Genomic DNA, 14774 nt, shown 5'->3' with positions numbered 1-14774 from the left:
TGAGATTCATAACCTCTCAGTCCCGTTTGTATTGTGTTCATTATTGTGTGTGCAGTGATGACCACGACAGCCTTTTTTTTGGCTGGTTCAAAAGTCTTGACTTTGGCATTTAGCGTGGGAATGAACGGCGATCCCACAGAAAATGTCACAAAAGGTATTCGATATCGTAACTTTTAATTATTTTCATTCAAGTTGATAACTAAAACTCAAACACATCTTCCCCCTCGTGAAAAAAATATGAAAAGTCACATTTTAACAAACTGAAAATAATCAATAATCATGTGGAAAAGGCTAAAACCCCAATTTTTAAAAATGGTCATTTGTTCAGGTTATTTATTTATTTTTTACTTTAAAAACACATATCTGGTCAAATGTGGAGGGTTACGGTTTTATTCTGGAAGCCGTGATATTGGTTTTGTTTATTTAAAAAATAATTTGCGTGACTGGATTGGAGGGTTTATACAGAATTGGGTTAGATACTGTATGTCCATGGTTTCAGAAATGTCTTGACACACTTACACTTAATGTTCTGAGGACAACCTCACAAATATCTTTGTCCTGCATGTTATTATAATGCTGCAAAAAACTGGATTTTTGTGACGTGTGAAGGAGTCAGCATTCAATCAACAGCTGCATTTTTTTTCGTATAAGTTCATAAAGGTTGAGCTCAACTCTATTGTTGCAATTACTCCGGTTTGTAGTGAGTTGTTGTATAATTTCAGATCTGAGAAAAGAAAAAAAAAAAATATATATATATATATATATATATATATATATATATATATATGTATATATATACATATATACTTCCTTTCATTGATTGGTTGTGGTTGATTCTAAATGAGAGCCTGATTTGCCTCCATAAAAAGAAAACTGTACAACTTTATTTTGACATCGTTTGTTAGATGAGAAGTCAACATCTCATAGCACCGAGGGGCTACGTTAGCTCTGAGGGGCTACGTTAGCTCTGAGGGGCTACGTTAGCGCCAGTGAATGTCGCGTCCATACGTAACACAATTGTTCCCTAAGGATATGTCAAAGTGTGACATTTAGTGGCCGAATGTTATCAAAATCACCAATGGCATCTTTAAATACAGGGCTATAGCGAATAGAAGCTAGTTAGCTTAGCTGAGTTTAACACACACAAATTGTGATTTTGGGCTATACAATTTGTTTTAATGTAACTACTTTTAGGCTTTGAGCAGTTGCCAGGCAACCAGTAGAAATAGTAGTCTGGAAGATAAACCACCCTGAGCCGGTGGCTAATAGCTAACAGTGCTAACAGCGTTAACGGTGCTAACAGTGTTAACGGAGCTAACAGCGTTAAGGTGAAAACAGTGTTACGGTGTTAACAGTATTAACGGTGCTAACAGCATAAAGGTGCTAACAGCATAAAGGTGCTAACAGCGTTAAGGTGCGTTAAGGTGCTAACAGTGTTCACAGTGCTAACAGCGTTAGGTGCTAACAGTGTTAAGGTGAAAACAGCGTTATGGTGCTAACAGTGTTTCCCCGAGTGACGCGTGGCGTTATCAGCTGTAGTTGCAGCACGCTCACATGCACTAAAAACCGGCGACATTACTCCACTATATCTTTACATAGATAATAGTTGCTGCTACATTAATGATCTCGATGTCCTATGTCGGACCTTTGAGAAGTCATTCACACTTTCAGTAACAACAGAGAAAGCAGTGAGAGGGAGGGAGTGATGCGACAGAGATTGGGTTATAAATCTTGTTCTGATCAGGTTTCTCTGGTGCACTCACACCTCAGTCTCTTTCTTGGGGTAATTAATCAATCCCAGACTGGAAGCATTGATCGGCCTCTTGCGGCCCTCAGTATGTTTACACTCCTCGATTGTATTTGCCACTAAGCCCCTCGCTGCCGCTCAATCTCATCGGCAGAAAATGTGACACTCGGCCTGCCGACGCCGCGAGCGAAACGGTGCATCGATTGACATCTCGATGAAAATCAATCTGCTTATTTTTTTTTGGGGGGGGGGGGGTTGCACGGGGGGGATTTGTTTTTTGTTATAATCCCTTGATGTAATCCTGCATTCCAGGTTGCAATACATAAAGTTTTATTATGAACAGTGCAAAAGGGTCGCGCTTATACCCTCAGTGGCGGTTACACACACTGTCCAACGCCTACGATATTTTCATTTATATATTTTTGAATATATATTTATTTTTCATCTCGTGGTGGGAAAAACATTAACAAGAAAATGTAATTTTTCGGACCTCGTTCATGGCTTTTATAATCATTTTACAAATCAGAATGACGTGAACTATTATAGGGATCCACACAAGAACACAGAGAACTCGCCATCCCACAATAATGAGAAAAGACTCAAGGACGTCTCCTCAATGGATGGAACAAAAAAAACAAGGACGTCGGATTTCACGTTAACGTTGAAATTGGCTCACTGATTAACAATAACATTTAAAAAAAATGTCCCTTTTCTGAACGTGAATAATGAAATCAAACCAAACAATCACATTGATTTTCAGTATGAATTCCCCCCCCCCCCCCCCCCCCCCCTGCATGATTGTAATTGCCTCTCCTTCTTAAATACAGCACAGGACCAGCTTTGTGTGGGTGGTGTGGTAATGCATTCTGTTACCCCCCCCCCCCCTGTTGAGCCCAGCCTATTCACTGGCTTTTCTATGGGAAAAAGAATAAATAAAAAATAAGCAGTGAAATTGTGAAGGAGCAGAAGGTGTGAAAAGCACTGAGGGACGTGCATCTTATCGCTGGCCGGCACACATGCTGGTTTTATCAGTTGATAAACACTCGGGTGTCACCGGTCACATAATATTTCTGTTCATATTCTCGGCCGGCAACGAGAGGTCCATTCAGTTTCCCCTTCCCATTCACCGCATGCATTCCTTTTGACGAACCTGTCTCGGCTTTGATTGTCATAAACACAATTGAACCCTGCTTAGCCACGCAGGTCAGGCTACATAAACGCCATAAATATTTCATGCCGCGTCACGCTGATCTGACAAAAAAGGAGATTTTTTTTTTTTTTTGTGGTGGTTTGAATTGAAATCCCGCCTCATATATTTCATTAGGCACTCTGAAAGTATTCGGTCTGTGGTCCAGAATATATGTTTTATTCATGTCCCTCTGAACATCTGCTTGTCCGGATGTCAAAAAAAATCATCAGGCTCCCCGAGGACTCCCGCCCGACTGGTTGTAAATGAACTCCAAGAGTCGAGACTCAAAACAACCTGTCAGAAGTCTCCAGCGAGAGAGAGAGGAACCACCCTTCAAACACGGCAGCCGAGGTGAGATGAGTAACGGGGAGATCTTCTGCTGGAGAAAAAAAAGAAGAGTGATGGAAGTCAACTTTGCACCGATTTGTTAAAACGGACATTTAAAAAAAAAAAAAAACTGATTCATTTGGTGCGATACTGTGAAAAGCTCGTGCGCCTCCTTCACACCAGCTTTTTTTGGGGGTTTGTGTTTTTGACGCTGCTGTTCGCTCCGGCTCCTGGTCGTCAAGTCTCCCTGAGTCACTGGAGGCTCGTGCCAACTGGAGGGAGAGAGCCTGACCGCTAACAAGTGCTCACTGACTCATGGCCGCCACAGTATGTCACGCTGTGCTGGTGTGTGAGTGTGCAATGCAAGTGTCTTCATGCACTATTCTATTTCTCGCTCTGCACCGATCCCACAGAAAATGTGTGGCCTTCTTTAGAAATGATCATGTTTTAAAATCACGCCGTCGGCTACGACGAAACATTTATAAATTAAAACGAAACGAAAACCCAGGAAATGGAGAAGAAAGTCAAATGTAGCAACACGACCAATAATAATACGTTTATCTTCTTTGTGAGGATTACTAAAAGAGATTTTTTAGTTAAAAACGTTCATAATGTTTTGCAATTTGAGCTAAACTGCACTAAATCAACATGCTAATTAACATTAATGACGCTAACATGTGAACTTTGGCATGCTAACACACTGACATTTAGAAGGTACAATGTTTACCATATTCATGTTTAAATGTAGCATGTCAGCATACTATCTTGTTAGCATTTAGCTATCTAGCATAAACACACATTACAGCTGAGGGGATTGTCATTGACATATACACATTAACCAATGTAATGGACAAACTACCAATTTGAGCTAAACTGCACTAAATCAACATGCTAATTAACACTATTGACGCTAACATGCGCACAATGGCATGCTAACACACTGATATTTAGAAGGTACAATGTTTACGATATTTGCGTTTATATTTAGCATCTTAGCATAATATATTGTTAGCATTTAGCTATCTAGCATAAACGGCTGAGGGGATTGTCATTGGCATATACACATTAACCAATGTAATGGACAAACTACCAATCTGAGCTAAACTGCACTAAATCAACATGCTAATTAACAATATTGACGCTAACATGCGCACAATGGCATGCTAACACACTGACATTTAGAAGGTACAATGTTTACCATATTCATGTTTAAATGTAGCATGTCAGCATACTATCTTGTTAGCATTTAGCTATCTAGCATAAACACACATTACAGCTGAGGGGATTGTCATTGACATATACTCATTAACCAATGTAATGGACAAACTACCAATTTGAGCTAAACTGCACTAACTCAACATGCTAATTAACACTATTGACGCTAACATGCGCACAATGGCATGCTAACACACTGATATTTAGAAGGTACAATGTTTACTATATTTGCGTTTATATTTAGCATCTTAGCATAATATATTGTTAGCATTTAGCTATCTAGCATAAACGGCTGAGGGGATTGTCATTGGCATATACACATTAACCAATGTAATGGACAAACTACCAATCTGAGCTAAACTGCACTAAATCAACATGCTAATTAACACTATTGACGCTAACATGCGCACAATGGCATGCTAACACACTGACATTTAGAAGGTACAATGTTTACCATATTCATGTTTAAATGTAGCATGTCAGCATACTATCTTGTTAGCATTTAGCTATCTAGCATAAACACACATTACAGCTGAGGGGATTGTCATTGACATATACACATTAACCAATGTAATGGACAAACTACCAATTTGAGCTAAACTGCACTAAATCAACATGCTAATTAACACTATTGACGCTAACATGCGCGCAATGGCATGCTAACACACTGATATTTAGAAGGTACAATGTTTACGATATTTGCGTTTATATTTAGCATCTTAGCATAATATATTGTTAGCATTTAGCTATCTAGCATAAACGGCTGAGGGGATTGTCATTGGCATATACACATTAACCAATGTAATGGACAAACTACCAATCTGAGCTAAACTGCACTAAATCAACATGCTAATTAACACTATTGACGCTAACATGCGCACAATGGCATGCTAACACACTGACATTTAGAAGGTACAATGTTTACCATATTCATGTTTAAATGTAGCATGTCAGCATACTATCTTGTTAGCATTTAGCTATCTAGCATAAACACACATTACAGCTGAGGGGATTGTCATTGACATATACTCATTAACCAATGTAATGGACAAACTACCAATTTGAGCTAAACTGCACTAAATCAACATGCTAATTAACACTATTGATGCTAACATGCGCACAATGGCATGCTAACACACTGATATTTAGAAGGTACAATGTTTACGATATTCACGTTCATATTTAGCATCTTAGCATAATATCTTGTTAGCATTTAGCTATCTAGCATAAACGGCTGAGGGGATTGTCATATACACATTAACCAATGTAATGGACAAACTACCAATTTGAGCCGATGATGGTGCTAAACTATTGATCCAGAGGGGACTAATTTAGCTACTAGTTGTCAGTGGCAACCAGCTCGACCTCCAGTATTGTCTCCTTCTATAGTTCATAGGGCAGACAGTCAGCAGATAGGGGGCATCACTCGCTCCTACTGTTGTGTAACCGATGGATGTGCGTCCATTGTTCACGCCGCTTCCAGCTCTGTTTTTGGGCTCCTCGGCTACTAAATTGTCGTCGCTATACTTTGTCTTGTCTGCTGCGCTCGGCAAGTTTAGTGTACAGCGGATTTAGGCGATTTCGTTGAAAACGAAAATCGCCTTAAGTTTAAGTTTAAGAAAAAAACATTATATTGTAATTCAAACATCCTCCTCTCCTGTTACTGATACAACCGAGCTTTGTGCATATGGGTGATGGCGTCACATATGTTATGTAAATGCTCGGATGACATCATCTGATGACTTTTGGACTTGTGGCTATAGCAACTTCAAGAGTTGTGAAACCCTGCGCAGGATGTGCTGCTATTGGTTTCTTCCGGTTTCTTCACACACTTCCTTTGTGCCGTGAATCGAGCCTTCGGTTTCCCAATCTAATTGAAGACGGTGTCATTATTCTACAGCCAGATTTACTTCATAATGGTATATGTTATCGCAAACAACTAATAAACTTTAATATGAAAGAAAACGATTGATTACATCAGCAGGAAAGGTCATATCTCAAGGTCACGTTATTTCTATCTTCCAAAAATGACCAGTGCAAGAGGTGCATGGAACACGGCCTTAACTGGACAATCCCTGACACCACTTTGGGTCTGCTTGTACAATTTACTTTAAATGTTTCAATTACAAAATATACAATAAAAATGTGGTTTCTCTTCATTGATTATGTGGAAAAAGCTTTTCCCTTCTTTCTGTTTGAAGTCCCAACAACTTTTATGCTTTTTCTTTTCTTAGTCAACATTGGTTTGGTTTTACTTATTTAGGTTGGATTTTAAATAATGTTCTTATTTGTCCTTGACATGCATGTTACAGTATCCTCTCTTTACATTTACAGATTGCATTTGAACAATTGCTCATTGTTTGGTCATTTAAAGCCCCTTCAACTCTTCCTTCACGGTTCTCCTCGGCACGTTTTTTTGGGAGCACGACTCAGTTGCATTTGTGTCTTTTTTTCCCCACAGAAATCTCATTCGGGCTGCAATCAAAGCCTCGCTCCTCCCAAACAAACAAGGCTATCTGTATTGTTCCTCCCTCTCCATCTATCTCTCCACCTGGCAGCGAAGGGGGTCGTGGACACAGAGTGACAGCCTCTGCATTCATGAGCACATCATCATCTGCCCCCCCTCAACAACAATTAGCACTTCATCACTCAAACCCACTGTGGTAAAGTCTTACAACACATTTTGTTTTAAATCTTAGAAATCGATGGACCATTTGAATCCTTTTATAAATAATTGAGCATGCGGTTGTACATTTGACTAACACAATTACTTATTTAGACTGAAACAACTTACTGGTGAATTCCAATTGGGTAATTAATTACGTGATCTCACCCTATGGGTGCCATCTAAGTGCCTCATTCAGTCGGTTCACCTGTATATTTGTGTGAAGTCATCCTTCACTGCCAGCTGCCTCCTTCCTTCCAGTTGGCTCTATAGATTTTCTTCCAGTGATAAATTGGACACGGGGAGCCGCTGAGCTGTGACCACGGTGCCAACAGAGTATAGCTTTATGTGTCTTTAATGGGCCTAATTATGCTCGAGACCTTTAGAGCTGTTCTAATAGCATGTTGTGCCACGGGGCATCGATACAAAGAAGCGGATGCGTTATTAAAACCCATCTGTTGGAAGGATGTGAAGCAGCTCCGTGACTCCACAAACAAACAAACAAACAAACAAACAAACGCACGCATCAAATAAATACAGCGGTCACGTTTTCGGAGCTTTAAAGTTGCCCCCCGTGTTTGGATACGCCCCCCCCCCCCCATCTCTCTTTTTGATTGAAGAAGCGGACGGATGCTCTCCCATCCATCACCTCCACCCCTCCCCTCACTCTCCAAAACACAAGCGGGCAAACGGCTCGTCTCGAGCCCATTCTCTCCGGTGACACGGCGGCGGGCAGAAACTTCTTTGGGGGCAGCCGAACCCCTTTAAGGCGTGCAGGCTGTGCTCTCAGAACGTCTTTTGTTGTTGTTGTTGTTGTTGTTGTTGTTCTAGCAAGTGGAGATGAATCAATTGGGCGGATGCTGCAGCGCGTAAAAGTTGTGGATGGTTACTTTTGCGCGTAAACATTTAAAGGACTCCAGAAGTTGCGCCGTGGAACCAGAGCAGGTGAAATTCTTCCCTCTGCAACGACGTCGCCCGCAGGCAGGCTGGAAGACCCCCCGCTCCGGACGACGCAGCGGATCCGCAGAGCGCAGATGATCGCAACTGGTGTTTGCGGCGTCGCGCTGGTGCTGGTGCTGGTGGTTCTGATCCCGGTCGTGGTGAACACCGCCGGCACCCCCGCCCGCTACGAGATGCTCGGGTCCTGTCAAATGGTGTGCGACTCCCACGGGACCGCGACCACGACCACCACCACGGCCAAGGCGACCAACCCGGTGAAAGACAACCGCCTGGTTCAGTCTCTTCCAACCTTCATCCAGGGTCCTCAAGGGGAGCCGGGGCGCGTCGGGAGGATGGGTCCGAGGGGTTCGCTGGGCGAGCCCGGCCCACCCGGACCTGCCGGTCCGCCCGGGGAGAGAGGGGCACCGGGTGCAGCCGGAGCACCCGGTGCATACGGGCCCAACGGTGCCATCAGCGCCGCCACTTACAACACGATCCCAAAGATTGCGTTTTACGCCGGACTGAAGAAGCAGCACGAGGGATACGAAGTGCTGAAGTTCGACGACGTGGTCACAAACCTGGGCAACCACTACGACCCCTCTTCGGGGAAATTCACCTGCTCCATCCCGGGGATTTACTTCTTTATTTACCACGTGCTGATGCGGGGCGGAGATGGAACCAGCATGTGGGCCGACCTCTGCAAGAACAACCAGGTAGGGGACTCTTCGTGGTTTTATAACGACAAACACAATGTTCATGATACAGTGAAGAAGCCGTCATTCGATGAACACGTGCGTACTTTACGCGCAGGACACAACACATCACCCCGACAGAAGCATCCAGTGAAGTTTGTTTTTGTAGGTCTTATATGAAATAAAAAGGCACGTTTCATTAGCAGAAATGTTCTTTTTTTCCCTTCTCGCTCTCTCCTTCCAGGTGAGAGCCAGCGCCATCGCCCAGGACGCGGATCAGAACTACGACTACGCCAGCAACAGCGTGGTCCTGCACCTCGAGCCCGGGGACGAGATCTACATCAAGCTGGACGGAGGCAAGGCGCACGGGGGCAACAACAACAAGTACAGCACCTTCTCCGGCTTCATGCTGTACGCCGATTGAAACGGACCCCCGGCTCCGACGCCCAGTTGGATTAATGGAGGGCAGAGCTCACTCATTTCCATATTGCCGAAAAAAAAAGAAAAGAGTCCAGGAAGATGAGGAGGACGTCATGCGCAGGAAGAAGAAAAAAAACTGTTCTTTTTTTTTTGCAAAAGAGAGCTTAAGAGTGTACATAATATTGATAATGAATATTTAAGTGTGAATTGTGAACTGTTTAGCTTTACAATTGAAGTTTGCTGACATGTCAAACATAATCTGCTGTGGTAGATTCAAAGTGCAATGTATTGACCTTTAGATGCACACATTATACTCACATAACCGCCACTCATTCACAGTGTAGTTATTCCACGTGTGCTTTATTTGTTGAAGATGTTCAAAGCCGTAGTGATGCATGATTATATTGAAAAGAAATGACATTTCTGTAAAAGGGTTCATTCTGATGATGTCATGTTATCGTCTCAATGTGGCAAGCTGGATGGGGGACCACTGGGGGTGGGGGGGGGGGGGGGGGGGGGGGTGCTGAGTCACCATCACAAAAAAAAACTTTGGACAGTCACACTGACGGTGAATGTTTGCTCGGCGATGCGCTAAGACTGTCCGTTTTGTGTGTAAAATATCATATGGGAAAATTAAATTCTTTGGCTCGCTTTCCAATCCGCCCGGGAGATTGAACGGAGTTATATATTCTGTTTTCTCACACACACACACACACACACACACACACACACACACACACACACACGCCTCCCAGAGGCACCCGGACCCCCACTGAGGGGCACCCGGACAACTCGTCTAACACGGTCCGCGTTGCGTCGAGAGCGGCGTACTGATTATTAACGCGCTCATTTATCTCCATCCCATAAAACCTGTTTGCAGACACCACACAAAGACATAAACAATTAGCACCCTATGAGCACGACGAGAGAAAATAAAAAATGTGGGTTTTAGATTGCGTTCGCATTCATGAAAAAAAGCAATTTTTTATGTGACGTAAATGGGACCAAAACATGAATGCTAATGAGAGGCGCTGTGATCTCCTTTCAAAGTGACATAATCACAAATATGTTAATTAACTTCCTCTGTAAAAACTCCTTCAGCCTGCAATTATTCTTCATTGTAAAAGACAAAAGTTACGAAAATTTAAAAACATTGACGCTAAAAGACACATTCATGCACAGCGGCTGATTGCTTTGAGGGTTTCACATTTATGAATGAGCTAAAGTCGCGATTATCGCAAAAGAGCGTTAAGCATTCATCGAGTGGTGTTCAGGCGACGCCCGGCGGATAAAAACAAGCGCTTTCTTTTTTTTTCATTTGAAGGTCAGCCAGCGTTTGGGGTTGTCGATGAGGATCTGATCCACCTGCTGCTGCGAGAAGCCCCTCATCAGCATCTTGGGCACGATGCTCCTCAGGATGTGAGAGTAGCCGTGGCCGCCGTACTTGGTGAGGCGGTTCTTGGTGTGGATGTCGTGCGCCACCAGTATCTTGTCGCCGTAGCCCTCCTTCGCGAGGAACGCCAAGCTGGAGCGTGAAGAAGATACAAAAAAACCAGGGGGGCCTTAAACACAACACGGCCGACGACTTTTAGGGGAGGAGAGCATACCGTCACAGTAGGACGAGCTCTTCTCTCCACGTGGTGTAAAACAGAGCGGCATTTCCCTTTAAAATTATGTACACGTGATGTGGCTCTACACACTATAATATGCATATTAAGGGACTTCCTCAAAGATAATCTGAACGCTGAGGTCAAAACGCATCATGTGAGGCCACGTCAACGAGCCACAACCAATCACAAAAGAGCTCGCGCTGCATAGACCCCCCCCCCCCCCCCCAGCAGTGTTACTCACGTCTTCACCCTCTGGCTGTCACTCGGCATGTCCAGCGTCAGGTCGTACGGGTAGTTCAGCATCTCCGTTCCAAACAGGTCGTACTCCAGGTAACTGCCCAGCGTCGCAAACTCAAGCAGTTCACCCTCATCAAATATGGTCCTGCAGGAGGAGAGAGTTGTTCTAAGGAGGATGATATATGTATATATATATATCTTTATATATATATATATAATAATAATAATATATATAATATATATACGGTATATACCAGCGATCAACATAGCAGTGACTAAAATAATTTGTTGTGAAAAGCAAATAACAAATATTGGGATCAAATGTAGATCGATATGCTATCTTATTTCATTTTATTAAACTTTTTTTTTCTTTAAAAGCATGCAAATAAACATTATAAATAAAAAAAGACCTTACTTTAATTTTTTTAAATCTAATGTATATCATAAACCTTTGCAGTAGTGCCTAAATATTATTAGTTTTCTCTTATTTCCCCCCCCCCCCCCAACAATAAACAGCTGTTTTTCAAAGAGCAGTTTAAACTGACCTCCTCTCAGATTTCACATCCGCAGACATTACAAATTGATCTTTCTTGCCGCACACTGATCACTGATGTTTACAGATAAACAAGCACAGCTCAGGAAATGATGAGAAAGTGCATGTGAGGTGGATTCTAAAAACACCTGATGGACCTCCACAGTATTTAAAATAAGGAGCCTCGTGTCTTCGTTCCTCCGTGTCTCTTGAAGTTTGGTTGGACGTCATCAATGATGAGCTCTGTGGTGATGCGTACGGGGAGGGGTCGCCCTCTGGCAGCCAGGACCTCCTCACCTGTCCAGGTGCGACATGACAGTTTTGCCGATGTCGCCGCCGGCCTCCTGGAGAATCCGGACGACTTCGGCCGGAGCCGCGGGGTCCCTCCCCGGGTGGATGATGACGGGGCAGCCCAGCTGGGCCTGAGCCTGCGCCGTGGCCCTCAGCACCTTGGCCTCGCTCTCCGTGACGGGCCAGCCGGTGCCGATCTCCCCGATCACGCCGCAGCGGATGTCCGTGCCGTCGGCGCCGCGGAGCACCTCGCCGACGATGATGTCTGTGAGCTGACAGGAGGGGGAGGGCGAGGGGGCGGAGACTTAAAAGACACATTCACTTTTGCCTTTATTCAGAGGCCGGAAATCACCGTTCCGCTCGGATCAGAAGACACAAAAGGAACACCGGAACGAGAGCGACGTGTCGAATCGTCAGCACGGCCAATTAAAGCCGGACGTCCTCCCCGTCTTGTGACTGACGGTGACGGCGACCCCCACGCATGCCAGATCGAGACCGAACCGGCTACGCTCTGACCCGGAAGGGGGGGGGGGGCCTCACCTTCTCCACGCTCGCTCCCCTGGTGGCCTCACTGTGGGTGCAGTCCACGTAGTAGCCGGCCCCGGCGACGATGTGGACCCCGGTGTTCTCGGCCAGCCGCTTGAGGGTGGGCAGGTCCCGGTCGATGCCCGCGGTGGTGTTCTCCACCACGGCGCCCCCGCCGGCCTCCCGGTAGGCCAGCAGCTCGTCCTGCACGGCGGCGTTCTCCTGCTGCAGCAGCAGGTTCTCGCGGCAGCCGTACGGGTTCTGCCTCAGCCAGTGCATGTGCCGCATCTGGAACGGGTTCTCTGCGATCGCCTCGTCGCCCGCGGGGGGCGGGAAGTAGCAGCAGTCGAAGGTCATGGTCAGGTGCTCGTGGGTCATGGTTCGGCCCAGGAGGTCCGGGTCCACCAGACCCAGGACGGTCTGGACCTTGCCGCTCAACCGTGGCACTGACATGACCTGAAAAGACACATATTATTAATTTATGTATAAATGAGACACGTCAGATATTACAACATTGTTACAGACCAGAGGGAGTGAGTGTGTTTGCAAAGAGAGGCTCGAGACTCCCTGGCTGACTTCACTCTGCAGGGGGAGGGACCTTTGGACCGTGACACCGGAGCAACCGGTTAAAACCGGACGCGCAAACTCGGTAAAATAAACCGGAAGCTGCGTGCACAAAATATTAACTGACACCCTGAAATGTGTTTAAAGTGTTGACAAACTAAATCACTCACCTTGTTTTCTGCTTAGCTCGCCGAGCAGAACTCAGCAACAAGCTCCGTTTGCAGATTAGAGGAGCGACGAGAAGTGGGAAGCATCGCGAGAGATCACGGGACTACTGGCAGGACGCCAGCAGACCCCCCCCCCCCCCCCCTCCGGCTGTGTCTCGAGGCGAGCAATGCCAAACACAGCAATGTTTATTATGGAGAAATAAAGCTTTTATTTCAGTAATATAATACATATAATAATCATAAACAAATATAAAGTTTTCTGACATTTTAATAAGCAAACACTTAAAATGTCATTAAGTCCCCATTAAAAGGGTCGTTTTAAGAATCCATAAAGTCTGGACTTGTAAATCTCACTAAGTTGTTATTGTTGATGAAGAGATGTTGGTCTCTTATGCTCTGATATTGATCTATAAAACATTAATATATATTTCAAAAAGCATACGTTCCAACTAATACACCCGTTGTTAAAAGGTGAACTTACACAAAACCAATTTTCAGACCCGTAGACACAAATCGAGTCTTATTACACAAATTAAATCTGATGATGGTTTTGGAGAAGCTGGTGACGCATGATTTGAGAGACAGACTGCTCCTCGCTCTGTTTCTCGCTCCTCGCTCAGCAGATGGCCTCCACAGCAGCATCGCATTGGATCTGACCTGGGAACAGTCATCCGCATGCTGTGCCGCGTCCACTCGTTGGCAAGATGGCGACTCAGATCAGCGTCCGTGACGGCGTTCACGATTACGCTTCTTTTTTACTTTTTTTTGGGGGGGGGGGGGCGAGGTCAGCCATTTTGGGTTTGTGTCAAGGTCAATTGAGGTCAAGAACACATGGCGACAAACTTAAAAGTAAAAGCGTTAAAGCAACAAAAATCAATACAGCAAAAACACGGAAAGAAAAAACAAGGTGCAAAAAAAAATAAAACGTATACACCAACACCACGTCGTCGTGGCGACGCCACCTCGGAAGCATCACACTGCGGGGGCTCCTCCTGAGTGACAGGAGCAGACGGGCCCCTCCCATTCATTGGTAAGGAGGAGGTGTTTCAGGGGGGGGGGGGGCAAACACGACCCCGGGGAGACGACTTAAACCCTCCGGAGACGCCCGCTGGGACTTTGATGCATCGCTCAGTTTGTTGTTGTTGTTGTTATGGTTGTCGTTTATTGTTAACCCTGTTCATACATTTTAATTGTAGATGTATTGAAAGCATCAAGTCGCTATAAACAGCCATCGATTTGCTCCCTTGTGCATTTCTATAAGTCGACGCTCGTGCAATATGCATGTTTACAGGTATACACACACTCTATACACACTCTATACACACACTCTATACACACACTCCATACACACACTCTATACACACACCATACACACACTCCATACACACACTCCATACACACACTCCATACACACACTCCATACACACAATCCATACACACACCATACACACACTCCATACACACACTCCATACACACACTCCATACACACACCATACACACACTCTATACACACACTCTATACACACACTCTATACACACACTCTATACACACACCATACACACACTCCATACACACACTCCATACACACACCATACACACACTCTATACACACACTCTATACACACACCATACACACACTCCATACACACACT

At 44.7% G+C, this 14774-nt stretch overlaps 2 protein-coding genes across 4 annotated transcripts; one reads left to right on the top strand and one right to left on the bottom strand.

Annotated features, from left to right (window-relative positions):
* Positions 1-2870: 2870 nt before the first annotated feature.
* c1ql3b (complement component 1, q subcomponent-like 3b) lies at positions 2871-9573 on the top strand. 2 transcript variants are annotated; one of them, XM_034556234.1, is made up of 4 exons: positions 2871-3287; positions 6940-7141; positions 8056-8795; positions 9019-9573. In XM_034556234.1, the coding sequence occupies exons 3-4, from the start codon at positions 8178-8180 to the stop codon at positions 9196-9198; spliced, it is 798 nt and encodes a 265-aa protein (XP_034412125.1). In that variant the 5' UTR covers positions 2871-3287; positions 6940-7141; positions 8056-8177; the 3' UTR covers positions 9199-9573. The 2 variants fall into 2 exon arrangements, with proteins under 2 accessions (XP_034412125.1, XP_034412124.1); XM_034556233.1 differs by having other exon boundaries at positions 7975-8795.
* pter (phosphotriesterase related) lies at positions 9536-13198 on the bottom strand. 2 transcript variants are annotated; one of them, XM_034556231.1, is made up of 5 exons: positions 13124-13198; positions 12405-12845; positions 11871-12136; positions 11046-11186; positions 9536-10719 (listed from the first exon to the last, which is right to left on the bottom strand). In XM_034556231.1, exons 2-5 carry the CDS (start codon positions 12840-12842, stop codon positions 10509-10511), a joined length of 1056 nt encoding a protein of 351 aa, XP_034412122.1. In that variant the 5' UTR covers positions 12843-12845; positions 13124-13198; the 3' UTR covers positions 9536-10508. The 2 variants fall into 2 exon arrangements, with proteins under 2 accessions (XP_034412122.1, XP_034412123.1); XM_034556232.1 differs by lacking the exon at positions 13124-13198 and adding an exon at positions 12915-12965 and having other exon boundaries at positions 9716-10719.
* Between the last annotated feature and the right edge of the window lie 1576 nt (positions 13199-14774).

This window comes from Cyclopterus lumpus, chromosome 17, assembly GCF_009769545.1.
Source record: "Cyclopterus lumpus isolate fCycLum1 chromosome 17, fCycLum1.pri, whole genome shotgun sequence".
NCBI lineage: Eukaryota > Metazoa > Chordata > Actinopteri > Perciformes > Cyclopteridae > Cyclopterus > Cyclopterus lumpus.
The sequence above is the reverse complement of the archived record's forward strand: the minus strand, read 5'-3'. Positions and strand labels throughout refer to the sequence as shown.

Excerpts from the sequence above, each read along its gene's own strand:
- c1ql3b (XM_034556234.1), top strand. The coding sequence starts at position 8,178 with ATGATCGCAACTGGTGTTTGCGGCGTCGCGCTGGTGCTGGTGCTGGTG. Across the intron at positions 8,796-9,018 it reads ACCTCTGCAAGAACAACCAG|GTGAGAGCCAGCGCCATCGC; the intron begins GTAGGGGACTCT and ends CTCTCCTTCCAG.
- pter (XM_034556231.1), bottom strand. The coding sequence starts at position 12,842 with ATGTCAGTGCCACGGTTGAGCGGCAAGGTCCAGACCGTCCTGGGTCTG. Across the intron at positions 12,137-12,404 it reads GGGGAGCGAGCGTGGAGAAG|CTCACAGACATCATCGTCGG; the intron begins GTGAGGCCCCCC and ends CCCTCCTGTCAG. Across the intron at positions 11,187-11,870 it reads GTCATGTCGCACCTGGACAG|GACCATATTTGATGAGGGTG; the intron begins GTGAGGAGGTCC and ends CTCCTCCTGCAG.